This window comes from Porites lutea, chromosome 5 (assembly GCF_958299795.1).
Source record: "Porites lutea chromosome 5, jaPorLute2.1, whole genome shotgun sequence".
NCBI lineage: Eukaryota > Metazoa > Cnidaria > Anthozoa > Scleractinia > Poritidae > Porites > Porites lutea.
The window spans coordinates 27274685-27301179 of record NC_133205.1 but is presented as its reverse complement, the minus strand read 5'-3'; the positions used below and the strand labels follow the sequence as shown (position 1 = coordinate 27301179).

The 26495-nt window shown below is 39.6% G+C and overlaps 2 protein-coding genes across 5 annotated transcripts in view; one reads left to right on the top strand and one right to left on the bottom strand.

The window, feature by feature from the left end:
* The window catches only part of LOC140936534 (uncharacterized), a 34779-nt gene extending 17723 nt beyond the window's left edge, over positions 1-17056 (top strand). For all 4 annotated transcript variants that reach the window (XM_073386022.1, XM_073386021.1, XM_073386024.1 and 1 more), the window contains 18 exons: positions 1748-1966; positions 2609-2749; positions 3339-3433; positions 3637-3739; positions 4173-4344; positions 4946-5082; positions 5424-5507; positions 6965-7036; positions 8012-8164; positions 8695-8787; positions 9176-9268; positions 9868-9939; positions 10641-10745; positions 12217-12324; positions 13555-14305; positions 14479-14527; positions 15315-15393; positions 16115-17056. In XM_073386022.1, the coding sequence (XP_073242123.1) occupies positions 1748-1966; positions 2609-2749; positions 3339-3433; positions 3637-3739; positions 4173-4344; positions 4946-5082; positions 5424-5507; positions 6965-7036; positions 8012-8164; positions 8695-8787; positions 9176-9268; positions 9868-9939; positions 10641-10745; positions 12217-12324; positions 13555-14305; positions 14479-14527; positions 15315-15393; positions 16115-16192 (2604 nt within the window). In that variant the 3' untranslated portion in view covers positions 16193-17056. The remainder of the gene's footprint in view (positions 1-1747; positions 1967-2608; positions 2750-3338; positions 3434-3636; positions 3740-4172; positions 4345-4945; positions 5083-5423; positions 5508-6964; positions 7037-8011; positions 8165-8694; positions 8788-9175; positions 9269-9867; positions 9940-10640; positions 10746-12216; positions 12325-13554; positions 14306-14478; positions 14528-15314; positions 15394-16114) is intronic.
* A 1160-nt stretch (positions 17057-18216) lies between these two features.
* On the bottom strand, positions 18217-22092 carry LOC140937607 (uncharacterized). The gene is made up of 2 exons (XM_073387153.1): positions 21318-22092; positions 18217-19524 (listed from the first exon to the last, which is right to left on the bottom strand). Exon 2 carries the CDS (start codon positions 19402-19404, stop codon positions 18457-18459), a length of 948 nt encoding a protein of 315 aa, XP_073243254.1. The 5' UTR covers positions 19405-19524; positions 21318-22092; the 3' UTR covers positions 18217-18456.
* Positions 22093-26495: the final 4403 nt, after the last annotated feature.

Below are 26495 nucleotides of genomic sequence, written 5' to 3'. Positions count from 1 at the left end.
TGAGTCACTCACTCACTCGTAGTAGACGCACTTCGTAATTAATCGGGTCCGAACTCGAGAGCGCGAAGATCTATCGTTTCCAAAGAAGCACCCGCTCGCCGAAGTTCGGTAGCATCAAATTCCTCGCTGCGAGCGTGCATCGTGCGATAGAGCACGGTTAGGATAGAGGTCTTACCAAATTTAAGACAGGCAAGAATCTTTCAAATTAGTACGATTCAAAAGCCTTTGACCCGTCCAGGCGTTAAACTTGACAAGAAGATGAGCATTTGCTCTTCGACTCCTTCAACTTCGACGCTGGCTTGATCTCCTACCTTGTAGTACTATAGTAGGTTATGTGTATGAATGAATTTATGGCGGTCAGTATAACACACGGACTGCGGACTACGGACTGCGGACTGAGTATAAAATACGGACTATAAAATACGGACTGTTGAAATGTATGGTAAATAAAGGCACTTCTTCTTCTTCTTCTTCTTCTTCTTCTTCTTCTTCTTCTTCTTCTTCTTCTTCTTCTTCTTCTTAAGGACTCCCCAAGATCACGGGGGGAAATGGATGTGAGTTTGAGCATTACCTTTTTAAAATAACAGCGGAAATCGAGATAAGAAAACATAAGCTAATGTTTTGCGTCCTACTTCGCGCAGGAGTTGTGTCGGCTTTGTATCGCATATGTTCTTTCATTGCCATGAAATGCGTTTACATTGTTTTTTACTGTCAGTAGCCTGGTTTCAATTAGCCTTAATTTCATCCTATTGCTTCGAGTCGTTTTTATGGCTCGATCGTTTGCCGGCGGAAGTTCCATGGAAAAGGCATTAAATTTGAGACTTTTCGCCACATTATGCGACCATCCTCAATGGCGTAGTGGCTCTGTGAGGTCCGGTGAAACCGAAGGTACAGGGTTCAAAACCTGCCAAGAACCTTCTTTTTCCCTTCTTCCTTTTTTTTTTGTTTTTTGTTTTGTCTTGTTTGCTTATTTGTTTTGCTGTTTTTTTTTTGTTTTGTTTTTAAATATATACTTAAATAACTGTTACTAAAGTGCAATAAACAGCAAGAAAAGTATATTGTGTTTCCAGAACAAGGACAGTATATTTATAATATGAATTTCTATCATTTCCTAAAATTCACTGTGGGAAAACCAGAGGTGATAACTGATTGATTATTTTCTAAACAACGTACCCACGAGTTAACGATAGTCTTTCTTTGATTCTTGTGTCATGCGAATGCAAATGAATAGAGCACAATAATATTTTCTATTGTTTATACTCTTATAGATGTAACAAATGATGCCATAAATAAATTGTTTTAAACTTTTTAGTAAAAATTTTTGCTTTTTCTGCTCAGAAGGCCCTTCTAACGCTTGGCTAAATAGATGTCATCTTTTTGTGCACCTGAAACTTTTAAAATAAAAGCTAGGGATGGAATACCTGGGGTGCTTACCATTTACTCGAATAACGCAGATGGAAATCTTGTGCATTTGACTCGGTGGGATAACAACCCGCCACAAAGTATATCCAAGTCAGCTGAACAGACTAAAAAGAGTGCAAAAATAGATTCGCCTCAAATCACAGCTCATATTTTCTGAGGTTTCTGAAACGGATAGGCGTGAACCATTTGATTTTCTAACCGTAAATGTAGTTTCCGGTTTTCCCATGTAAATGGTAAGTTTTCCAAAATTACATTGTGAGTATTTTACTTCCATTGTTAACGATTTTGCTAAGTGTACTTTCCATTCCTTGTGCCATTCTTTCAGCCTCCGGCTCCCAGTAGCATGGGATATCCCATGATGGGTCCCCAGCCACAGTTTATTACCCCTCCATATTCTGTACCCCCTCCGCCACCCCCTCCGGCACAGCCCACTGCTAGTGATGCCATGGTCCCTGTACTTATGGCTGAGACTCGGCAACAGCAAGGAGAGATCCGCATGTCTATTGGCAAACTGTCAGACAAGATTGACGACCTTTCTAATAAGGTGAGTACAGTTAAAGTAAAGAATTTACTGGGTTTACACTGTTTTAACATCTGCAACTCTATGTGTTGACTTAAGAAATCCTTGATACATTCCTGGTAATGTAATGGTAGAGTTTGACCCCTCGCTGGCTTTGAGAGTTTTGGGTTCTTCCAGCTTTGCTGCTCTTGAGTATCACCTGGAAACTTTGGCCATTTTGAGGCCGCGCTTGGGACTGGGCCAGTGTTTTTCGAATTGCACTGTGGGACTGTTTTGAGGGATGACTTTCGACTCAGTTCTCTGTGCAACATTGTAATAGCCAATAAAAGAAGCGATAAAGTCTGAGAATCCTGTCACAGTGAAACCCTGCACCCCACCACAAATAGGAATAAAATTGTCAATCTAATGAGCCCCTGTTTTTTGTCAGATATTGGTAGAACTGTAGAACAGAGAATTAGCTCTAAAGTAAAAATTCACCTTCCTGCAAATAACCCGTAAACCCCACTATGTGTTACCCATAGTATAGTGAAATAGAGGATCACAGGAGGCAAGTAAAAGGTCTATTGACTTTGGTGGGACTTGTTGGACGTTACGGTAGGTTCGAATCCTTTTCGTGAACTCGAATGTGGCATCTTTCTCAATGTTGTATTACAAATATCTTTACAGGTTGAACGTCATTTCCAAAGTTCATCTCAGTTAGCTGGACCCTTAACTCCAGCTGGTCAGATAGGAATTGGTGCTTTTGGTAATCCACAAGCTGCATTAGAGGCTTCTGTTTTAGTTCACAATGTCACCAGAATAGCGCAGGTAATGTATAAGATCGCCGAGACAAGCACTGACAGTACAAAGATACGATTTCATGGCTTTATATAAACTGAGCGATAGCGTAGATCAGGGATGTACAGAAATAATTAAGTCAGAGGATCTGTCTCCATTAATTATTTGACTCCCGAAAGAGCTCAAAATCCAAAACATTTAGCAAATGCCTTTAAGTTTTGGACCTTTTATTACAGGTTAGCCGCAGAAGAATGGCATAGACAGATTTAGGGGAGAGTTTTTTTGTTTGTCGCATCGAGAAACTTTTTAATCCGCCCTAATTTAAGTCATTTGTAAGCCGGTTTGAATTAGTGTCATGAAAGACGAAGTCGCCATGACACTTTATATCAGTGAAAGTTCTCCTACGTTTTCGAGCTCTCATTTAAATGCCGTCACCATAAAATTTCCTCCGCAGGTGGAAAGGTATGGTATTCGTGCATGCAGTACTCTTACACTTAAGAGTTTAGGTTCACGAACTATTCGGTTCATTAAGAAGGATGGTTTCCAAACATCAGTCCTTTACTGTTCAGCGTAAAAAGTCATTTTGTGAATGCTTGTATTTCTAATGCCTTATTAATAGGAAAACGAGAAATTCAAAGCTGAAAGTGCTGAGAAAACGAGGAAGATTGAGATGCTAAACGACAAGATTTCAGAGTTACTACAAAAAAATCAGAGGTATCTAACTGCAACTAAGTATCGTGCTTAGTAGACCTAGTAGTTTTGTTTTCCATTCATAAATCAGCTGATCATAAGCAACTGAAAAACTGAGGTGCTGACCACCGTCAGACTATTGACTATGTGGATGGCAGTCATGGTATTGATATTGATAATGATTGGTGGTGGTGGTCGTGAAGGTGATGATGATGATTGTTTTTCAGATTTGTGGAACAAAGCAACACGATGTTGGAACAGAGAAGTGACTCGCTGCAAGTCAACACAGCGCAATCGCAAGCCCGAGTGTTGTCGTTAGAGCAAGAAAAGGTACAAAACAAAATAATAACCACTGATTTAATACCATTCCAGGTCACTGTGATCTCAAGGTGTCTTTCGTTAATAAAAAATTAGGGAAACTATCTCCTTTTAAGACTCAATTGATTCATAAACGAGGAGGGGGAAAAGGGAAACAACGGCTGCAATTTACACTTGGTAAGACAAGAGGCTGCTACTGTATCTTGCATTTTGTATTTATTGGTCGGGAAAATTCTATTTTATCAGGGAAAATTCAAGAAAGTCTGTAAACTGATCTTTTTAGAAACCATGATAAAAAGTTCAAGATAACAATGATGTTGTATTTAGGAATAAGCACATGCTGCGATTTTTTAGCAATCTATATGGTTTTCACTTGTCGTGACTTTACGAAGTTGGCTTTTCGCATAATCGTCACACTTTAATGAGTACTTGATTTCCTTTGAAGATCTCAATGAGTGGTGAACTGACAACAGCTAAGACGCACTTAGCATCACTCCAGAATGAAGTGGCATCTCTTCGCCAGAGAGAAGCAGAGCTTAGCAGCCAGCTCAGCAAAGTGACTGCAGAATCAGACAAGTACAAAAACGAACTGACTCACACTAAAGACTCACACACAGGTTAGTTTGCTTCAGGGTGAAGCGGCGAGGCTCTGGTGTTTTAGTTGTTAAATGTCAACGTCAGATTGTCAAAGCAAATTTATTTACTTGCAGGCAAAGATCATTTCTGAGCATTGTAAATCACTTTTCTGTTCCCTAATATTGAGGTAATCTCTAAAAAGGTTGGGTCTGTAGTTTCCGGATCTCAGCCACATGCATTCCTTTTTCACCCCCTCCCGGTTTGTCCATTAGTTACATTAATACAAATCCTTGTAACGTGGCTCAAGTAATTTCTCTTCAGTAAAACTAAACAAAACTGATGACGCTGAAACCAGTCAGGGAATTGCATGTGTGTGAGGTATCCTAACGAGAAACAGTGATGACAGTTAGAGATTTGCAGTAGCAACAATCGTTTATGTGATTATACCACTTTTTTAAGATGAAAAATTGGTGGTGTTTCTGAGGAAACATCAACTATAACAGGATAGTGGAAAACTCTTCAGTATTCCTCAGTTTTGGATAGCTTGTTTGATTGCGAAATTTTAAGTACCGGCCAGTCGAATTGGTCTACAGTCAGGTAAGTGATTTGTAATTGAAATTCCTCTATCTCGTTTAATTGTAGAAAGTACTGAGGAAACTGAGAAACTGAAGAAAACTCTTAAGGAAGAAAAGCAAGCAAAGAAAAGACTAGAAAGCAAAGTTGACCACATCGAAGAGGAACTCAATGATCTAAAACACGAAAAGGAGAGTTTAGAAAAGGTGAGAACATGGAACAGGTCCGACACTAGAGTAATTCCTTTCATAATATTGACATACAAATAGTCATTCAGATGTTCTGTGGAACAAAGAGCTCACTCTTTGAGAGGGAAGTAGAAAACATCAAGGCAAAGAGAAATATCAACCTCAAAGGTTTAGATCATTGTTCATATTATATTCACGTAACAAATGATTTTCCTATTTCGGGCTGTTATGAATAGTATCTATCAATATCGACTTGATAATAAACAAGTAGAGTGCATGGACATTTAGTTGTTTTCTAGAGCGTGCGCGAAAGAAAATCACTTTTAGTGTATGTATTAATTAATGTTGTTGTTGAGCAGACTCTGGGCGAGCGGAAAAAAAAACACGCAGCGGACAAGAAAAAGTTTGAAGACGAACTTGAGGAGCTACGGTCTCAGCAAGAGGTGAGTGGATGTGGTTTCTAAAGATGTTCATAGTATTTTAATAGATAAGACTTAATGTTCTCTTTCATTTCCTCTGCCTTACTTCAAGGGGAAGTGTGAAACTACCGGTATATATACATTCACAGTCATGTTTTAAGTCATACATTTGGTTTTCATGTCAACTCAGGTAACAGGAGCAGTTCTTTGTCTTTCACTCTCCAGCTGTCGCAACACCATTGTTCCCTTAGAAACTAACCTCTTCCTGGACGTTTTTGATCCCGCTTGTTGAAACCTCACCATCATTTCGCGCAAGTTCTTTTCGAAAAATCTAGCCAAAGGGAGCATGGGAGGGGGCGTGGGGTGGGGGTTAATCTAGGCAGGTGGTTATAAACCTTATGTATGATAACAGCCCTGATCTTTTCGCAACTGTAAGGATAAAGGGATAAATGCAATGTCATACGGTTTCTAAGAGAGCAAAATATAGATGGAGGTGATGATTGCCTCGTTTTGGGGGGTTATAATGAGCCTGGATATCCCGATGTAAACCTTGGCAGAACTCTATCTGTACATTTTGCGTGATTCAAACTTTTTTCTCATTTTAAGGGAATAAACAAACTCTATCGTGATTGGTTGTATTGGGAGCTTTTATGTGTTATTTGCCCCCTCAGAGACCACGTGACATTGTTTTTATTCCTTCAGTCCCTGATAAAGCAGTGCATCTTTTTACAAATGCCTTTCAGTTCCCCTTCCCCCACCCTATGCAATGTTGAAACTGAAGCAAAATTGTACATACACTTTGTATGCAGGGTTGGGGAGGGGGGAGGTGGTGACCAGTCATGTGTAGTTAAAAAAAGCGATTAAATAGGCTCTTTGTAGCTATTCATTCACGTGGTACAAAACCGCCGTACTGGAAAGCAAGATACGCATTGGGAAAAGACAAACAAAAGGAAATTACCATTTTTAAAAAGGACGCCAAACTTTTTTGTCTTGTCCCATTGCGTCCCCTACACTCCAGCATGGTGGTCAGATTCAAGTTGAGAATTTCTCAAAGCAGAATGTGAGCAGATAAAAACAGCTCAAGACAATTCTTATGGAGTTAAAAATTAGGTGAAACTATTCATTCATGTGTAGAAAATGAACAGTAAACGGCAATTAATGGGGGAAACTTGGTCACGTGGTACAAATTCGCTTTTGCCGTTTGATGTAAACATGGTGCTTAACCTCTCTACTGTCAATACCTGCCTTAGGCAAATTTCCTTGATTTTGGCTAAAGCTTTATCTGAAAGAAGGTAACTAAAACGACTTCTAAACGACTTCTGACTTAAAACCATTTTCTCTAATTCTTTTGTTTTCCAACTATCCAGCTGATAAAATGAAGCAATAAATGCACATGTAATGGCTTGATATTCTTCATTTTTTCCTTCCAGTTTATAATTGCCTGCTTTTGTTGAAACGATTTCCTCGTGTTTCTTTAACAGGAGGAGATTATTTTCTTAAAAGAAAAACATAGAAAAGAGCAAAAAAGCAGCGGAACAGTGACAGCCCAACAGGTGAGAAACAAAATTTACATTGCCAATTTGTAGAGTGGTAGTTTAGAGTAACCCGGTTGGCAATCGGCGAACTTAGAATTTACTCACTGCTTTTCAAAGATAAAGTTGCTGTGAAGAAAGGAAATTATCTCGAGAGACAAAAGGTTTTGATCTTGAAGCAAGTTCACTTGTAATACTAAAGGAAATGTATTACCTGGAGAATTTGGCTTCATTTCAAGCCTAGTGGTTGAGATCCCGTTCCAACTGGGGAAGATTTTTCCTCAGAAAATTTTAGCCTCAGCTAATATGCTATTGGTTTAAAAACCTCTCACACACTCAAGTAAAGATGCAGAAGCCAGTATTGGAGACGGGGGAGGCGGGGGAACAGGCGACACCTTCCTCAAGAGTATTACTGAGGACAGATTTCTTTCTTATGGATAGTCAAAGACTGGAATAGGAAAGAAATCAACCTGCCCACCTCCCCCCCCCCCTCCCCGCCTCAAGCCCCTGACATACGTTTAGTTTAAAAAAACCTCTTCCACACTTAAGTCAGAATTTAACTTGAGGGCGGGTGAAACCTTCCTCAAGAGTAGCGCATCACTCATTCAAGGATCACTTGAGGCCAGTTAATACAGGCCTGTGTCTGTTGATGTGAGGACTCCTCTGTCTTTGAGGTTAATCTCCCAGTCCTAAGCGCTGTCTCCAGTGACTGCTACCATATCAAATTACGCTGTACTGGAATTACAAGTGGCCTTAAGCTATTCATCGAAAGGAACGTTACTCTTGAGGTATTCTATTGTGAAGAAAATGCAAAGGTGCGAGCTTTACTTTAAACAAGTGTTAGCGACTTGGAGGAGCTTACAAGCGTTGAACGACACTTTTTTTGTGAGAGATGATGAGAAAATGATCGCTCTTATTAACACTAACTCAAGACGTCTGGGATCCTGGAGGGAAGCCGGAAAAAAGGCTAAAACACCTTTGTTGACTGATATGTAGGTGGCCCAAGCTGAATCGGACCTTGAGAAAAGATGGACAGAGAAGGCAGATAAAATGGTTGCCCAAGCGGAGGAGAAATGGAAAAGAAGATTCCAGGAGGTTACAGATGAAAAAGAAGAGGCAAACATGAAACTTGCAGAGCTTCAAGGGAAGGTTAGCATTGCACTTTTGGTACAAGAAATTATAATTAAGACATGTTAAAAACGTGTTACCAGTATTCACATTCCTTTTGCCAACTGGAACATGATTTTATTTTATTTGGTTTTTGGTGAGGGACGAAACAGGCTTTGCCTCCCAGTTGATTCCAACCCCTTCTTTACACACCCAACTTACGAGTGATGGACCACACCACCAGTGTCTATGTCCTCTACTCTTTTTGCAAAGCATTGTGGGTTTTTTCACCTCACTCGAGAATCAGATCACTGAAAGTGCTGTGAGACCAGGGTGCGGTTTTTTCATCTTAATTCGAGAAGACTCAAATGTCTAACCAGCATTTGCAGATGTCAGCGCGAAGACAGCACATTCTTCTCACTTATTTCAACACCCTGAGCGTTGGTCCGGCCGGAAATCGAATCCGGGCCTACCGCTTCAAAGTCTGGTACCCAACCTGTTGATCTAACTAAACTAAACTATTTTGAAATCGACATCCCTTGATCTGTAATTCCTTCTTGCTTCCGCGATAGTATTCTACAGCAAAGGCGAGTGAAGACGCCAAAGATGAAAAGATTAAAGACCTCCAAGAAAAAATAGAAGATCTTGAAGGAATACAAGAAAAGGTTAGTTTTTTTTTAGTGAAACACCAGCAGTTAAAAGGCGGGGCTTAAACTACATCGGGGAGGGGAACTTCATTTCGAAGTGGTGCTTACGGGATATTAGAAAGAGAACATGGTCTTCCAAGGGATACAGCAAAACAATGATACTATGAGGGTCATATTATCATGAGGCAATATTTTTTGTCTTCATAAGTAGGTGGAATATGATTATCCCGTTGAGTGTTGTCCTGAATAGAACTGTTGTTGACATTGACTGACGTTTCGACAATGTGTGCGGTAGTCATCTTCAACAGGACTACACTCACCCGAACGATCATATTCCACCTACTTATGAGATAACCCCTGGGTTCAAAGCATTCACTTTTTTATGTTATTTGTTTTTGTTCAACAGTATACAAAGCTACAATCTTTGCAAGGTAATAAAGATTCTGAGTTGGAAGAACTAAAATCCTCAAAACAGGAGCTAGATGCACTTCAGGCTAAGGTTAGAATATTAATTTTTTTATCCCCGATTAAATAACGCGGACTTTCTGGCTTTTATTGTTCATTCAAAGTATTCCTCAGTTTATGATTGACTTAAATTCCTGTGGCTAATTCTTCATAATCAGCTAGTGGTGACCAAATGTAAGTGATGCCTGCTGATATCAACATAATTGACGTCAAGTGTACTGATATTGATAGAAAAAGTGACAGGCGACGCGATGGCTCAGCGCTTTTTGGCAGTGCAGAGCTGGAGAAAATAGCGGAAGATTTCAGACTTTATGAGAAGACGAAAGAACCGATTTACTGCCTAAAAAACATGGCAAGGAGAGACAAAAATACCACTCGACGGGAACATAGCTATAAGCACGACGTTGGAAACATTTTGAAATGAGTAAAAACAACTATCGTGCGCTTTTAAACTAATTTGCGGAAACATGATTTAAGTTTACACTCCTTCTTCTGTTGCGAAGAAGGGGCCAGCGAGAGTTTTTTTTGTTTAACTTGTGTTTGATTCATGGATTGGCCAAAGTAACTGCTTTATTCGTGATTGGTCCAACGTGTAACTTAGGTTCTCCATTGTCTTCTGTTTGATATCAACAGTATCAAGAGGTGCGCTCCAGAACACTGAAAATGAAAGAACAATATGAGGAACAACTTGCATCAGCTGAGGAGGTACTGTAACAACAACCTGGCTTTTCCTTTGTTTTTGGACCAATAACTGGAAAAAGATCGAATCAATTTAGGTTTCAGGGAAACTGCCCCCCTACCCCTCCCCTAAGCCAACGTTTTGCCCTAAGTGACAGCTAAGTGTTAATGTTGGCTTAGGGGAGGGGTAGGTAGGCAGTTTCCCAGAAACCTAAATTGATGAAACATCTTGCTAAAGAGATCCTAAGGACCTGTTTACATGGAGGTGGGGGACCCCAGATAGGTTAGGTAACATGCGACGGGTTACCCCACCTATCATGTAAATGGGATTAAATTAAAATGGGAGATATATATGGACAGACGGGATACCCCACCTAAGTGGGTTACCCCGCCTACCTGGGGTCCTCCACCTCCATGTAAACAGGCCCTAAATTCGACTGTGGATGCAATTATTTCAAGTAACACTAAGTTGAGACTATTTGAAATCCATGAACTGTGTGTGATCAGAATTCGTAGAGAAGAGAAAGCAAGGAGGTCGGTTTTTCAAATAACTTGCGTATGAATTTTTACTGCTTAGTTGGTTTGTTTTTGCTGCATCTGCGTTAGTTTTTCTTTCACCCACGCAATCCCTACATTTTGTTGTAACCTTACTCTGAGTATTTGGTGTTTCATGGTACCTAGGGAATATTTAATTTGCTGTGCTTGACGTTTTACATTTTTTCCCTCAGGAGCGCGAATCCGCTGTGTCAGAAGCTTACGCTAAAGGTTTGAAGGAAGGGAAAGAACAGGCGGGCAGCGATAAGCAACAAGCCCCTGTCAACTTGACTGATGAAGTAAGTCAGGGTTTTGTTTACTTTTGGACTAGACTGCACTTACAACAGAAGCAGACGAATATATTTCAGGAATGCCTCTCTGGGATAGCTTGCTCTTTGTCACCTTCTCCTCACCCTATCCCCCTCAACAAAGACTGTTTAAAGGCTCTGCCTGGGATATTGTCGTAGAAAAACGCACTAATTATAACCCAATTTCTGTTCGCCTGCACATGTGCTTGCGCTCATCCTTGCGCCTTTTGTGTAAACTAGCGGTGAAACAAACGCTCTTTAAATATTCCACGTATCAGAAATTTCAGGCAGGTTTTAAAAGGGTCGTGTCCAGGCTTCACTTCTTAGACTTATTTTCAACTGGCGACCAGAAAGCGTTTTGCCCAATCATAGCACTCAAACACAGTCCCTTAAACCAATTAAAAACTCGCACCAGTCAACGATGCCGGCACCAAGTGCGGTCAGATCCATGCGAGGGAGTCCCAAGTGGTTTTTCTATTGACAGCTCTCAGTTTGAAGGTATATTGCTGTTTTATGTCAATTCTGTTGTGAAGTCATTACTTTGTGCCTTAAGCCATACACAAAATGCGCTGGTAGAGCTATGAAGAAGATATCATAGAAATTTCATCAAGGGGCACATCTTGTGGTGATTTTTGCAGGCATAACATTAACACCAACTTTTTCAAGTTTCAATCCATTTCCATCCCTGCCATCTGTTGCACCAGACGACAGGAAACCGTTTCAATGACTAAATATAGTCTTAAATAACAAAACTGGACCATTATTTTTGGAATTCAGTTGATGTGAAGACAAGTTTTAGCTTTTTAAAAAGAAAGCACTTGTAAGACATAGTCCATTTAAGGAACCACGATGGTGACGTCAAGGAGAACATCGTTTAGTAAAGATTCAAGCTCTTTTTAATAACTTTAGAGTGGCTGTAATTCTTCTTATCTTACGTGGAGATATATTCCAAGCAATGAATTTGTGACGATAATTTGGTGTTCTTTGAGAGAAAAGAAAACTAACAATTGCGCCTTCACGTTTGTCAGGAAATCTCGCTTGTGAACAGCAGAACACCAAAAAATTGAAACTTTTTGTCTAACTTACATGTACCTGCTAGCATCGCCTCCTCGTTTGCTTACTGGAAAACTCCGCGTCGTGAGAGGCTGAGTTGTGCAACGCAGTACTGTTGTACAAGTTTAAAAAGCTCACAACTGGTTGAAAGATTCGGTTTGCGGTAGATCCCATCTACCTGAAACCCCTTGGATGCCTTTTAAGTTTACACAACGTAGGATTTTCCTTACCGGTTCGGTTTCCCCTGTATTATAGATATATAGACTTAGTGTGGAAGCAATAAGGAATACTACGTCGGGTAAACTTCATAAGATGTCCAAGGTGTTTTAGGCCGATGGGATCTAAAGCTAACCGAACAATGTTTGGGGATTTCTAGTACGAACGATTAACGATTGTGTCAATTCCTCAGATAAAGCGTATAATGAATACAGTGTTCTACATGCTAAGGAACGAATTTGAGGCAGATGAAAGTTACACGGGCTCGGATATAATGACAGTTATACTGAAAACTATCAAGGTATGCTACTAGCTTGCATTTCTTTAGTTTGATAACAAGTTTATCTGACCTGGACACTGAAGTATTCAAATGTATATGCCAAGCTCTTGAAGAGTGGGAACTGGGCTGGGGAGAAAACTCCCGCCCACATCCCTCGAATCAAGAACTTGCTCGCAAGCCATAAGAAAAGTTATTTCGTGGTTTTGGTCTTTGTAATTCACCAAGATCATTTATCAGTTAAGTTCATTTCTTTTCGTTCTTATTGAGCGGGATGTTTTATGGTCAGATTAAAGCACTGTGAAAGGGCAAAATGAGTAAACTGGCTTGGTCCCTCAGCGTGCTGCCAGTTCACCAGCCCCAGCGATATTTTGAAATGCTTTTGTTTCGATAATCCCGTCAGCGGACTTTCTTTTTTCTAGCTTGTGATGTTACAAAGATAACATCCTCCTCATTTATTCACTGACCATCTCTCATTGTTGTACAGCTGAAATGTCACCCGAAAAGCGTGCGTTATCATTGGTTACTTCATGGTCACATGACATCGAACGATAAAACATTTTCCCGCCAATAGTCTCTGAGCGGGCAAAATCTGAAACAGTGCACTGTTAGTAGGGAGCTTAAACAGCGACGACGGCGACGGCTACGTAAAAGTTACTTAAAAAGTGAATTCGGCCTGCTTCCAACTTTATCGCGCTTATTCCATCTCGTTCAGTTCGTCAAATGTTTACAATTTTTACTGGACTTGAATTCTAAAAGACTGTATCGAAGTCGAGGAAAAGAAAAAGAAAGTCGTTGTCTTGTGCTCACGTCCTCCACAAAACCCGAAATTAAGCAGTTTTACATCGTAGTCGTGCAAGGAAATGTACAAAAAAGCGTGCACATGCAGAGTTGTTGTTTTTCCAGTCTAAACCTATTGCTCTTTTGCCGACCTTGTTGCCGTCGCCGCCGTCGTCTTCGTCGTCGTTACTCAAGCTCCCGACGCGAATGTTGACTGTGCGCCGAGATGAACTTTCATAAATTTGAACACGTGGAAGTCACCCCTCTTGGGTTATAAAACAAATCACTTAATGGCTGGTCTCTCTGAAAACTTCTTCAAATTGTTAATGAAATACTCGGAAAGCAAAATTAACTGTTTCCCCTGGATTAAGTGTTTATTATGTATTGTAAGTTGCTTGATTTTATACAGATTCTTGATTATTGTTTTTATCGGAAATCGCACTCATAATGCTGTTTGATGTTTACATTATGCAGGAGGTAACGATAAAACTTATGAGTGGAGAAACTGCGCAGAAAGAAGAGAGCGAAGAAGAAGAGGAAGAAGAAGAAGAAGAAGAAGAGGAGGAGGAGGAAGAGGAGGAGGAGGAAGAGAAGGAGCATAAAGAGGATGAGAAACTAGGAAGCGAAGGGAAGTATCACAGCGAAGGAGAAGATGAAGACAAACTGGAAGTAACGGAGAAATATCCAGCTGTTAAACAAGGTGTGGATGAAATCGACGACGAAGAAGAGGACGATGAAAAAGATACTAACAATGTGGGCAAAGTAGTTAATGATAAAACACAAATTGAAGGCACTGAGGAAGAAAATGGTGGAGAATACAAAGACGAAGAAGACTCAAGTGGACCGAAAGTGGATGAAGCAGAGGAAAAAGAACTTGAAGAAGAGATAAAACAAGAAACCAAGTCAGTAGACGCTGATCTAGCTTTGGATGAATCAAATGAGGAAATACCACAAAAACAAAACACTGATAATACAGACAATGTTTCCGAGGATGAATTTTTGCAAGGGAATCTTGTAGATGTACCTTCTCTCGAGGAACTTTCTGCTGAAGCAGATAAGGAGTCCTCTACAACTGAAGTAGATAAAACTAGCCCTGAAATCACTGCACAACCAGTGCCAGACGAAAGTAAGGATATATTTTCGTCTGCAATTTCAGAGGAAGAGGAAAAAAACAAAGTAGCTGAAGAAAAGGAAGAGCAAGTGACGAAAGAACAGGGAACCCAAGGTAAATAGGTCTTGCAGCGTTAAATAGTTCGATCAGTCTTTGCGGTAAAGAACGGCTTGAATGAACGGGAGAATGAAAATCTTATTTGGGTAGAGACAGTTCAGGTAATTCCCCGCCTTAAATAAAAGTTTACAAACCAATCACGTTTTTATAAGTGCTAATTTTTATTTCAGAAGTCCAAAAAGACACGAATCAAAGCATTAGTGAAGACAAATTGAAATCGTGAGTATTTTGCATTGTAGCTCTCTTCAGTTTATTCTGATATTTTTTTCCTGTAAAACGAGGCCACATTTCAGCTGGTAGAATTTAGTGGTCTATGTGTGAAGAAAGTAACTTGTGGCTTCTCCAAACGAAAATGACATGACTTTTTGTTCGTGGCAGAAAAAACATTTTGTTGTATTAACGGGGCGTTCTTAAAGCTTGAGGGGTTCACCGTAACCCAAGGGGTGTGAGAGTAGGATAACCCCAAGGGGGGGTGGGGGTTCAATTGAAGTGTCCAGGGTAAAATTTGGAACTCAAGGGTTTGCTCTGTTCTCATTACTCACTCACTTACTCTTGTGCTGTCTTTGCTGGGCCTCAAGGCGCCTTCCCTTCCGATAAGCTTCCTGCATGAGGCCTTTTTGTCGTAAAAATGCTTCAGGAAATGTGTAACCCCAAACAAATCCGCAGGCCTTCACAGCTCCCCGTTGACTGGGCGAAAAACATGTGCTTGAGAGAAGATCATTTGCAAGGGGTTAGTTCTAAGTCAGTTCCCTGTCTCTTCAGGTTTAGGAGATCATTTGCAAGGGTTTAGTTCTTAGTCAATTCCCAGGGGTTAGTTCTAAGTCAATTCCCAGGGGTTAGTTCTAAGTCAATTCCCAAGGGTTAGTTCTAAATTAATTCCCTGTCTCTTCAGGTTGAGAAGATTATTTACCGGGGGGTAATTCAACGTTAATTCCCTGTCTATTTTAGATTTGGAGAGATCATTTGCAAAGGGTTAGTCGTAAGTTAATTTTCTGTATGTTTTTAGATTGTTTAGTGATGACGATCATGACGATGTAGAAGCAACGTTTGGCTCATTGACGAAAAAGAAAGAAGAGGAAAAACCGGTGAGAAGCTTTGTACTTTTCAGCGTAGCGGTCTCAAAAGTGTAAAAATTGTTTCCCACATGTTAGATTCTTGTTTCGCTCGTTTTGTGGTAGTTTCATTTACATGTCACTGTTATTGACATTTTGGCGATTATCCTCATTCACCTTTTCACGCCAACCATAGCTATGACGTCAGTTAATGCGTGTAGAGTCGATCAACCTATTAGTGGAAAGTTGCTGCCTTAGTGTTGCAGTGTTGCTGGCTTTGAGGCTTCCAGTTACTGAAACCGCTGAATAAATTTTTATTTCAGTTGTCGTATTTCATCCTCAAATTAAGAACGTTTTTTCAGTTGATTGTCTTTAGTTTCGTTTGTTCTGCATCTGCAGCTCGGTACTTCTACACATTTTGATTCTTTAAATTAATTAAAATCCCTCGCCTAATTCCGACAAAATAGATTTCCCGCGCTTACTTCCCCGCGAATGGCGCCCGTTCATCTATTTGCTTCGATTTCTGATTGGCTTACGTGATTCAAAGCATCTCTTTTGATTGGTTAGATTAGCTTAGCTGATGTAGGCGGTGCCCTCCACCCCTCGCCAAAAAAAGACGGGCGAGAGCACGACAAGACTAAGGGCTCTATTCGACGAATGAAATAGGTTTCATTTTGTTGGGAACCATTTTATAAGCTGCATAAGCTAGATTCTCATTAAGGGGTTGTTGTTGTTGTTGTTTTTTTAAATACAGGATTCTCCACCTCCGCGAGCTGTCCCTCCGCCATTATTCGATGATGACGATGATGATGACCTTGACTGGTTCAAGTGAAATTTGTAGAACATGCGATATCTCTTTTTACGAAGCCATTTTCGTTAAATGACATGTATGTAGATACATTAGGCTGTTGTTTTAAAAGTACTACTTCTTAGCTTATATTGGCCACTCTGAATTATGCTGAGTCACGGAAGATCCATGTGAAGTTAAGTTAACGACAAGAAACCCGGACATGAAACCACACCTTCTACCTCTCCCCTTTTAAAACCCACAAGCTACAAGCAAACAACATCTTAATAACGCATGGGAACCGTACTTTATGGCGCAGGAAATGGGTGAAGAGTACGAGACGAAATTAACGTGCGTTGGCCAACACCCTGGTCCCTGAGTCCACAGAAATTTTTAAATACAATAAAAATCTGCAATTATAATTAAAAAATTAGCGAAAATTCTTTTCTATTCGGGCAACGACGTGGTCATCTCATCGCAGCATTGATGAACAGCAACTGAAACAGTTTATTTAGAATTGTGTTTTATTTGTTTTTCTTGATCATGCATTGTTTTTAAGTTTGATCACGTTTTCGAAAGACATCAAGATACATGATTTATAGTACAAGGCTCTGATAAAACATGTGCTCGCATCGTTATTCCTAGTTCAAAGACTACTTGCAAAGCTGCACCCTTTTCACAGAAGGAGTATAATAGTCGAATATTTTTGTAATTAAACAGCTCACTTATTACGGTAAAGTTCCCATTCCACTAAAGATCAGCTGTGTGCCTTCGGTGTTAAGAAAATTAAAAACAGATCAGTCGCATCGTTACCTAGTATTGGTTATCTGTAATTTCAAATTGTACTGGTCAGATGTATTATAATAGCAGAAGATTTTTAAAGAAAATAAAGCTGAAAAATTCAAAGTACTTTCAGAGGTCTATTTTCTTTTTATCTTAAGGCGACCAGGGTAGATGGATCTTTGTTTCTTTCTAATCAGGACGCAACGTGGTGAATCAAATCACATTTTGTGATTCAAAGGCAGGAAAATTGTGGTTACCTTGTTAATTAAAGTTGCTCTTGTAAATTAGAAAACTAAACAAATTTTCGGAACGTATGCTAGTCAAATCCTTCTCTGTGATAATCAGCTGATACTATACCCATGAGGTGTTCATACACGTGTTCAAATAGATTGAAACTACTGTGAGGTAAAATAGGACAATTGCGTGATTACGTCATTCAACTACAACCACTAGTTTTTTGGGGGGCAAATTAGGACTATTGTTTTTAAACCTCAGCGAGATTGACAAAGTTAAATAAAAAGCAAAAATGAAATAAATTCTGGTAGTTGTAGTCCAGTGTCGTCATCGTGAAAGTGGCCTGTGGAATTTTCGAAGCTCTTACTTTTTGCAAAAGATAGTAGAGTGGACTGGGTCCCCTCGAGTATGTTTCTGCGTGCGTTCGACGTAAGGAGAGTGCAAAATATTCTTGGTTGTCCTGTGCTACAGCGGTGATCTTTTTCGTCCTTTTCGGCGTCTTGTGGAATTGAAAGAAATTGCGTGATGACCACACATGGTTCGTGAGGTGACCGGATATTTATATAGTTTGCATGACTTTTTCGTGAGAAATGCCGATCGGCGAAGAGCGAGAAGTTGTCTACTTGTTCAAATGAAATTAGAAGTATCATGGAATATAGACTCTGGCATTTTCGTACTCATGCAATCAAGATATTACTACCTCGAACGCACTCTGTAATCTACAAGTACTACTAGTCTAAAGATATTGATTAATTATAACGATTGTGGGTCAGTTATCGCTGTATTTTACCACTGAAAATGCACCTCTATGTCGATATCGCCCTCACAGAATTTGTCTACGAACATCTATGAGTAAAACAGATCATGACGTCATTTCGTTGCCATGACAACTCTAATGTTGATATTTCACTTATCATAAATCAGTTTTTCATCTTTATCTGAATACAGCTATGGTAACAGTTTTTTTTTCTGTTAATGGCCTTGTAGGTAATGGTCAAACTTTAGAGGTATTGCCCCCCCCCCGCCCCGCCGCCCCAAAACCTAGTGGAGCCACCTTGCGGGCAACCCTTAACATATTATACTACCATTGATCCACCATTCATGATGCATCCAATATCGTAAAAGGGTGCGAAGAAATCTACAGATCCATAATCTCACTTATTCATTCACTGTCTATACTGTTTCTCTGAAATATTTTGGAAAATTTTAACGTGATAAGTTAATGAGAAAGATGAAAATTTTCTTCGTGAAACGAGCGCGTCAGTGCTTAGTGAAAACTGAAATAGGCCGTATTATGATGCCGTTTCCGCTTTAACTGGTTTTTCAACAATGGTTTTTCTCGCAAAGATGACGCGCTGATCGCAATCTTTTCGGCCTTTGACCCCGATACGAAACACCAAAGCACTCAGTAGAAGCTCAAGTATTCTGAAAGTTGTTTGTATGAAGAACCATGGCCAGTGTTTAGCGTAGCGTTCGTCTGAGAAGACTCCAAATTCGCCAGCACTGACGTATAAAGACAAGGCAAACTTGGCAACACCGAAAACAGATGCAGCACCCATGAGGAAAAACAGCCGCTTCAATCTTCGCGCATCACGAAGGAAGCATTGATCATGCCTGTGTGCGTAGCGAGCTTGTAACGTAGGCTTGAGATTTCTCCACATCCTTGAGCCTGCGACCAAATAACCCACAGAAATAGCTAGACCCCAGAGAGAGAAAGTAATGTGGCACGTGAAAATCAGTACTTTAGTTTGGGGGTAGAAGCGTACAATCAGATTCGTCATGACCATATAAATGATATTCGAAAGCGTCATTATAGTTAAGAAAGTTAAGTTTCGTAGTGTCGGTGATCCCAGTTTGGTTTTGGTGGTTTGCAAGAAAATAAGAAGCATTATGCTTAATGCTGAAGTGATACATGCGGTAGCCACCCCCCAAGAAATCAAAAGAATTAGGTTTTGGTTGGCAAACGATGAGCGGCTAGAAAAGTAAGGATCCCAAAAGAGCCCGAGGGATCGCCCCAGTCCCGCGATAAACAATTCAAGATTGACAGTCAGTAAATGGATCCTCTGTCTCACGAAGGCAGCCTGGTAAAATCGATAAAGACGGTACAATGCGTATAACGTTAACAGAGCGAACAGAATGCCAAATCCAAAGATATGAGCTGGCCACATCCAGCCCCAATCATCAATGGCTTTTGGCCAATCTGGGAATGGCTCGGGCCAAACTTGCTCAGGTGAAACCATGTCTTTTTCTTGTAGATTATGCTTGTTAACTGGTAGTTTCTCACATCCTCTCTGTAGCGCGCTGATACAGTAGATTCAACAAATCTGCAATCAGGCCTTGCACAGGAGATCCTGGCTTAACTGAAACGTGAATAATATACCAAGATTAGGATTCCAATGAAAATGCGCAATTCCATTTTTTTTTTTTTCTAAAGGCAGGTGTTGACAATTTGATCTTCCTAGAGTTATGAACTCAGACTTACAGCTCGTTTTTGGAAAATTCGGCTGGCGCAGATGATTTTAAAACTGCTTATCAGAAGTTGACCTTGTTATTCTTGACTGATAAAAAAATAAACACGCTTTGTTGTTGGCAGTAAAAAGTATTTGGCCTCACAAAGTAGGTTCTAGTGGTGAAGTCTGTTCGGCGAGATGGAAATTGATGCTGATTTCTGACCAGGCCTGGCAAAGACTTAGTAAAAAATTGTTTGGAAAGGTGGGGACACCATGTCTCCTTTTCGACCACTGGTTTATATCCGGGATTTTGAATAAATCGACTGTGTGAGTGGAGAATAGTTTCCATGCGACTATGTGTGTGGAGAAAGCGAGATTTTTTTGGAGTAATTTGACGATGTTTCGCCCGTGTCAAATGTGGAAATCTTATGAGTGGTTTTGGGAAGTGTTGTGATTGCCGCGAAAGTCATTGTGTGATTTACCGAAGGCGTTGACAGACGAAACTAATGTAGTTAATGTAGAACCATCAGAGGCTAGGTTTCTTGAACTGGAGTTACTTGCCAATTTATCCCGTCAACCACAATAGAACTCAACTTTTGCCCAGAAAAATGTCAGAAGGAAAAATGAAAAAAGGAAAAAGCCAATGAGAGGAATTAATAAGGCTTATTAAAAAAATTGACTCTAGGATGCATTCATTCGCAGCGTAGGCGTTTTTAAGGTGTAAAAACAAATTTAAATACAACGTCTCTACGCGTTTGTTGCAAATTGGTGAACCCTATGCTGGTTTATTAGCAAGTACAATTCCTATTATACTTTTAGCTTTTATCTGCTTTTTGCCTTTTTGCGTTATTGCAATTGGTAAACGAAAAGTTTGCAATTCGCGCTTTTTGTTAAGAAAGGCCGGTTTCCATATCATCACCGCGTTCGCCGGCGTTCAGTGATCGCAGCTAGTACATGTAAATGGAAACGATCTTCAGCAATCGTAGACAGTCTTCAGTTCCCTTCTAACGCTTGTTCCCCCGTTATCAGAGCATGATCGTTCAGATCCCTGGGTCATTTTTGCAGCGCGGTCGTAGTCGGAAATCAGGCTATATAGCAATCTATTTCTATTTCTATATTTCCGTACGTTTTTAATCATGACTCGTGTAACCTCTCTATTCCTGACGTTTTTACCTTGCACAGTGTCGTGAAATAATTTCTATATAACAGTTTAAAATGCCACCTCGCGAAAAATACGACTTGAGCGTTTGTTTTGTTTGTGTGATATTGTAACTGTTGCAAGCCTTTCCGTTCGTACTTTCAAGACTTTTTGTTTACGAGATCAGAGGGAAAAAACAGTGGGTATCGACTACTATTTGAGCCAAGGTGTTTCAGTAGAACACATGTAATCAATAGAAGAATTCTTTATGGGATATCTGAAACAATGAGCAACTCAAAGTAAGATGCAATTAATGCACTTTATATTGGTGGTAGTGTTGTGACAAGTCTTCGCAGTCCGTGATGATTATTTCAGCTGTTCAAACTTTGAAACTTTACTAGTATCTTAAGGAGTTAGACATCGGGCCTTTGACTCTTTCCTTTTTAAAATAGGCTAGACGACTTAGCACCATTTTTTCGGCGAGGATTACTCATTATATGTGAAACAAATGAACAATACTTTAATAACTGAATGATAACAATATAATGAGCAATGTTTTACTCACCAAATGAGTTTTGTATCCTTGCTCGCCGCTCCCAGTCGTAAAAGTTGTCCACGCTTGAAATACAGACCTGCTTGAGATGTGGTTCGGCCGTTCTCACAACTTCCGAATGGAAATGGTTTGCACTACTGTAGAAGGTCTTAATGGACACTGACAGGTGCTGAGTCAGCTGTCCTAAGTCGATCGAGTTAAAATTTGCGGCTAAAATGTTTTGGTCAAGAATGACAAATTCGGTAAAAACATGTCACAGAGTCCATAAATCGGTTCTGAAACCATTCACAAAATCCTAGCCGCAACATATTTCTGGATATATGAACGAGGAGACGTTTTTTAGATATTCTAAGATATGTCCTACAGCAATCTAATTCACAAAATGCATAAATGAATTTAAGCCCATTCTATTTAAGGCAGGTGTACGTGACCTGTGGGTCTTCTTAGACTATTTTACCGATTGGCAGACAGGAAAGTCAACAGGAAAGTTTTGCAGGGCTCGTTGTTATGGAAAGCAATGTTATACATGTTAATTAACTTTTGTCTTCTGCAAATTTTATATGATGGTCTGTCAAGAAAGAATAACAAGATCTTGGCGTAATATGGGGGCAATTAAATATTGCTCGAATAAATAGTCTTTTACACGAGCTCGGTCAGGCGGCAGGTGCGGGGTCTTTTTTGTCCCCATACCAAGTAAGTTTGCTTCTTTGATTTAAAAAACTTGTTACATTGCTTTCTAAATGAAAAAAATTATATGGTAATTGAAAACACAATACGGCTTTCTGGTCCTTAAGTTATTAAATAACTCCCAATTACAGCGAAGGGTGAGAACGCGTGAGGAACCCCTAAGAACGTCTACGTGGGAGTTTGAGTCAGTCGAACCAGCCGTGCTCAGATAAGGGGGTTTTAATCTGCCTTTGCGTTACTTATTTTATAGTTATTGAATGAGACGGAAAAGGATTGGCCGAGATCTGCATAATTCTTCACGTCATACGAAAGCCGAGTTCAATAATTGTTTTATCATCTTCATTCAAAATATTCTTAGTTCTTAACAACCTTTTCTCTTCCTTGACTTTTCTTAAACATTAGCCTGTTTCTCGTCACAGTTTTAGGATCTAAATCAAGAGCCATTATGGCTCTTGTATAAATAGATCGGTTTTTTCTTGCAGATCGGCTCGTCAAAAGCTAGGTAACATCCATCGAGTGACATTTTTTTTTTTTTTGTATTCTTGCATTTCTTCGGTTCAAAAATTCAGCTCTTTCGTTTTCGGATAGCCGTGAACGCCATTATCTTTTTTTTCTCAGTTCATTCGGCATAAACAAAGGAGCTGCCTCGCAACGAAAGCGGTTATTGCCTGGAAACGAGGCTGCTGGAAAAATTATAATTATTGCCTAAATCTACGAATAGTCGAGAGAAAAATTATTTCAGTTTATCAGATTTATTACTTACAAAAAATAACTTCAGTCACATATATGTTTTAACCCTTTAGACCCTAACATCAAAATTCAAATTCTCATTTGTTATCCCTATACGTTTTCAATAGAAGTAGTGGGGAGAATTTGTTGAAGTATCAATTAGATTAATCTTGTGTGATCATGTCCTTAATTCTCATGACCACTGTGTTTTACAAAGCAGTGATATTACATGGAGAAATTTGATGCTGATCACTCTTAGGGCTTAAAGGGTTAAGCACGTGTTAGCCTAAACTTTAAAACAAATTATGAGGTGGGGGCTTTCCGTCAGCAAAACCCTCAGCCAGCTCTTAGTGTATACCGGCGGCTGTTTCATTGATCACTTCTTTGCTGAAAGAGAAAGAAAAAAATAATTTTGAAATTGAAGTTGGCGAAATAAAAAACTGAATTCTATTCCTCGTCACCACCATGAATAAATGTTTATAACAGTCAGATCAAATTATGACCGTAGACAGGGTAAAGAAAACCAATTTCCCGTGGTTTTGGCGGACAGACATCATGGTATGTGGCACACTGCTGAGGAAAAAGCAATGACAGTTAGTCCCGGTATTCTCGGCGTCCTGATGTGTCATATTTTTTTTAATCCTGGAAGAGGCGGTCACACACGCGTGTGAAAATGTTTAATTGTAATCGCGACTGACTGATTTTAACTCTGGATTTGATTGAGAACTGTAGTGTTACTTTGAAACTGATCAAACTTTTCTCTTACCTGGGTTGCAGCGTTGGACCCAATCCGGCATTTCAGATTGTGATTTGTCGCCTGGAATATAAAATCATAAAAACAGCCGTTACAGTGTCTACTGAACGCGAAAATCAAAGCTCCTTTTTGTGTTTGATCTGACCCTACACGAAGGTTTGACCTTTTAATGTTTTACTCCATTCTACTGTTTGCGGTAGAAGCCTTCTTTTCTCAGTTTTTGCACCTGACTTAACTGCTACAGGCTTAGCACGGTTGTTAGACCACTGATTGTTTTAAAATATACATCTTCGAAAATCCCCGATAGGCACGGCAAACGCCACATTACATTTGGTTCTCTGCATTCTGTGTATTCGCTTGCCCTTACCAATGACTGCTTTTCGACATCACGTTAACAGTAACGTTAACTTCTTGTTATAACGGATTCTATAATATAACAAACTGCGTTTGTTTTTTTCATTGTTAAAATACAAAAGTATTTTAAGGAGATTTGAGCATAGCATCTAAGCATGTAATACTTATAGACTAATGGTTCAGTTCCAAAGGGTATTGAAAATACTTACAGTCACTGGAAGTACATTTGTAGTTATTGTCCTTTCCACAGCATTCGGAGCACAGGTCGACATACCAGCAGGGGCAGCCGCTTTTTATGTCACCATGGCAAGCTCCACAGATTTCAAGATCTGTGAACAAACGGTCAATGTGAAAAGTCTTACATTACACAAAAGATCCTTTCACGGCAACGCTGCTTGAGGCTGTGTCCCAATAAATGTATGCAGTTTTAGCGGTTATCTAGTTGCAATAATTCTTAGCCTTAATTTCATCCGATTACTTCGAGTCGTTATTACAGAGAGGAGAAAATGACTCGAAGCAATCGGATGAAATTCAGGCTAAATAATTCTTTGCTTTTACCATACTTGCAGTTATTTTTACTTCTTCAAGGCAACAGGGTAAATCTTGGCTTGTGTAATCTGACAAACTGTCTTGCCTTACTCCTTACTTCCCTATCTCCCTCCCAAGGTCTTTTCCTGACTCGAGACCAGTCGTTTCTTGCGCGCAGGTTATGATAGGAAGGAGGAGAGCACCGTGCGCGTTAAGAAGACGACTGGGGACAAGTCAGGGTCTTTCCTTCACCCCTCTTCATCACTTTGCTTTATTCGGTCTCGTGAAAAACTTTCTGTAAACATGAAAACAATGCCCTTCGAAAAAACGCAGTTTTAGCTAACGTATAAATACAAACCCTCTTAAATTTTGAAATTTTAAAACCGTCGTTAAATGTCTCCCTTTCGCCTTACAACCCTCAAAGTTTATGTCATAATCAATGATTTTATTTTTCCTAACTATAATGAAGAGCTTTTTTCTTTTGAAAGAGATTAAACTTTAATCGGAAGGCAAAGTCTTGTCATTCCATACAAAGCTCTATTACAGGTTGAAATTAAACCTGCTCAAGATATCACCATTTAGGACTGAAATGAAAAGTTAGAGTCCTTACTGAATGAAATTTCTGAAAATTATACAGCTCTAGTTTCAAATTTTTTATGTCTATTGGTCACGCGAAAAATTCCAAATAAGGAATAGATTGTAAAGACATACAAGACGTTACAATGTAATTGAATTTGTTTTCTTTGCATGAATCAGCGTTTCTGTGAAATTTAAGTCTCACTTACCGTCTCGTGTATGCGGCCTTGAGCGGTAAGCGTACCTCGCCGCTGAGCAGAACGTCAAGGCAACTCCAACTAGCAGTATGGCATAAATGACCTTCATCTTGCAAAACTGATCGCTGACTGTAGGAAATGAGACAGAGACGAAGTAAATTTACAGGTTTGGTCTGTGCTTCACGAACATTACTGGCGTGTAGTCATTTTACTGAAATAAAATCCCATTGCTTCTTCTTTTTTAAAAATAATGCTGTTTTTTTTTACTAATTTTATATTTGTCATTGATGTTTGATTTTGGGCACTATTAGAACTAAAACTCAGGGTCCTCACACTGTTTCTAGTGAAAACAAAAATGGCGCGAAAACTTTAGTGATACAACCCAATCGTATAATCAATAAGTTCAGTAGAGATTTCAAACAGTTTCGCAGTAAAAAAAGTACGAGAAGCATAACACACCGCCGGTAAGTGATTGATATAAAAAGACATCTGAAAAGACTTCTCAGGACCTTTTGAGTTTCTCTGTAACTAGCTACCCTTTGCGCCTGTTGTGATTATCTAGCTGCATAATGTATCATTTTGGCGACAAAGTAAACAAAAAATTTTGCCATAATAGAAAGTGTTTCTTTGTTGCTAACATAGAACTTCATGAGATATAAACTGAGTTAAAAAACTTCATAACTTACCTAATTTAACAAGTTTTGAGTAAGCTGTAACGTTCTTCAAAGCGAGACGCAGACGATAGCTCACTGATATATGAATTAACGATGATTCAGCAGAGTGTTTTATGCTACACAAATTTGACATGCATAATTGATGTTAATTTAGTAGAAATATCTACCCTATCAGTGACTTCTCTGGAATGGTATAATTAATTTCTTATCTTAGTTTACCTCATTACATGTCTTCTATTCTTTACAGGAAGGCAGCGAGGCCCAAGGATTTAACTGGCGATGGATCAACTCCGTCGCAACAGTTTCAAATCCCGCTCGGGCCGATAACTGGGGCAGTTCTTGGTAGTCCCGAATTCAGCCTTGGTGACCTTGGTCATACTCATTTGTAAACAGTCAAATGGTTTGCCCTCGGCCACAAAGTAAACTCTGGCTTATAGATTGTTTTCACATGACGTCACGGTGGCCATATTTGTGTACAAAACAATGAATCGGCGGCAATGTTCGTGTACAAAAAAATCCTGTGGTAATTGAACTCTTTTCACATGTTAAAACTTTCTTTTGTTCCAAGTAATTTGCAAAGCTGCTGACCACGTGACTGAAAACGATCTATAGGTCACAAGTGTTTTGGTTACCCCTAAAAAAGTCATTCGATTCTATTCTTTTAGAGTTGTTTATACAATTTCGTACCAGT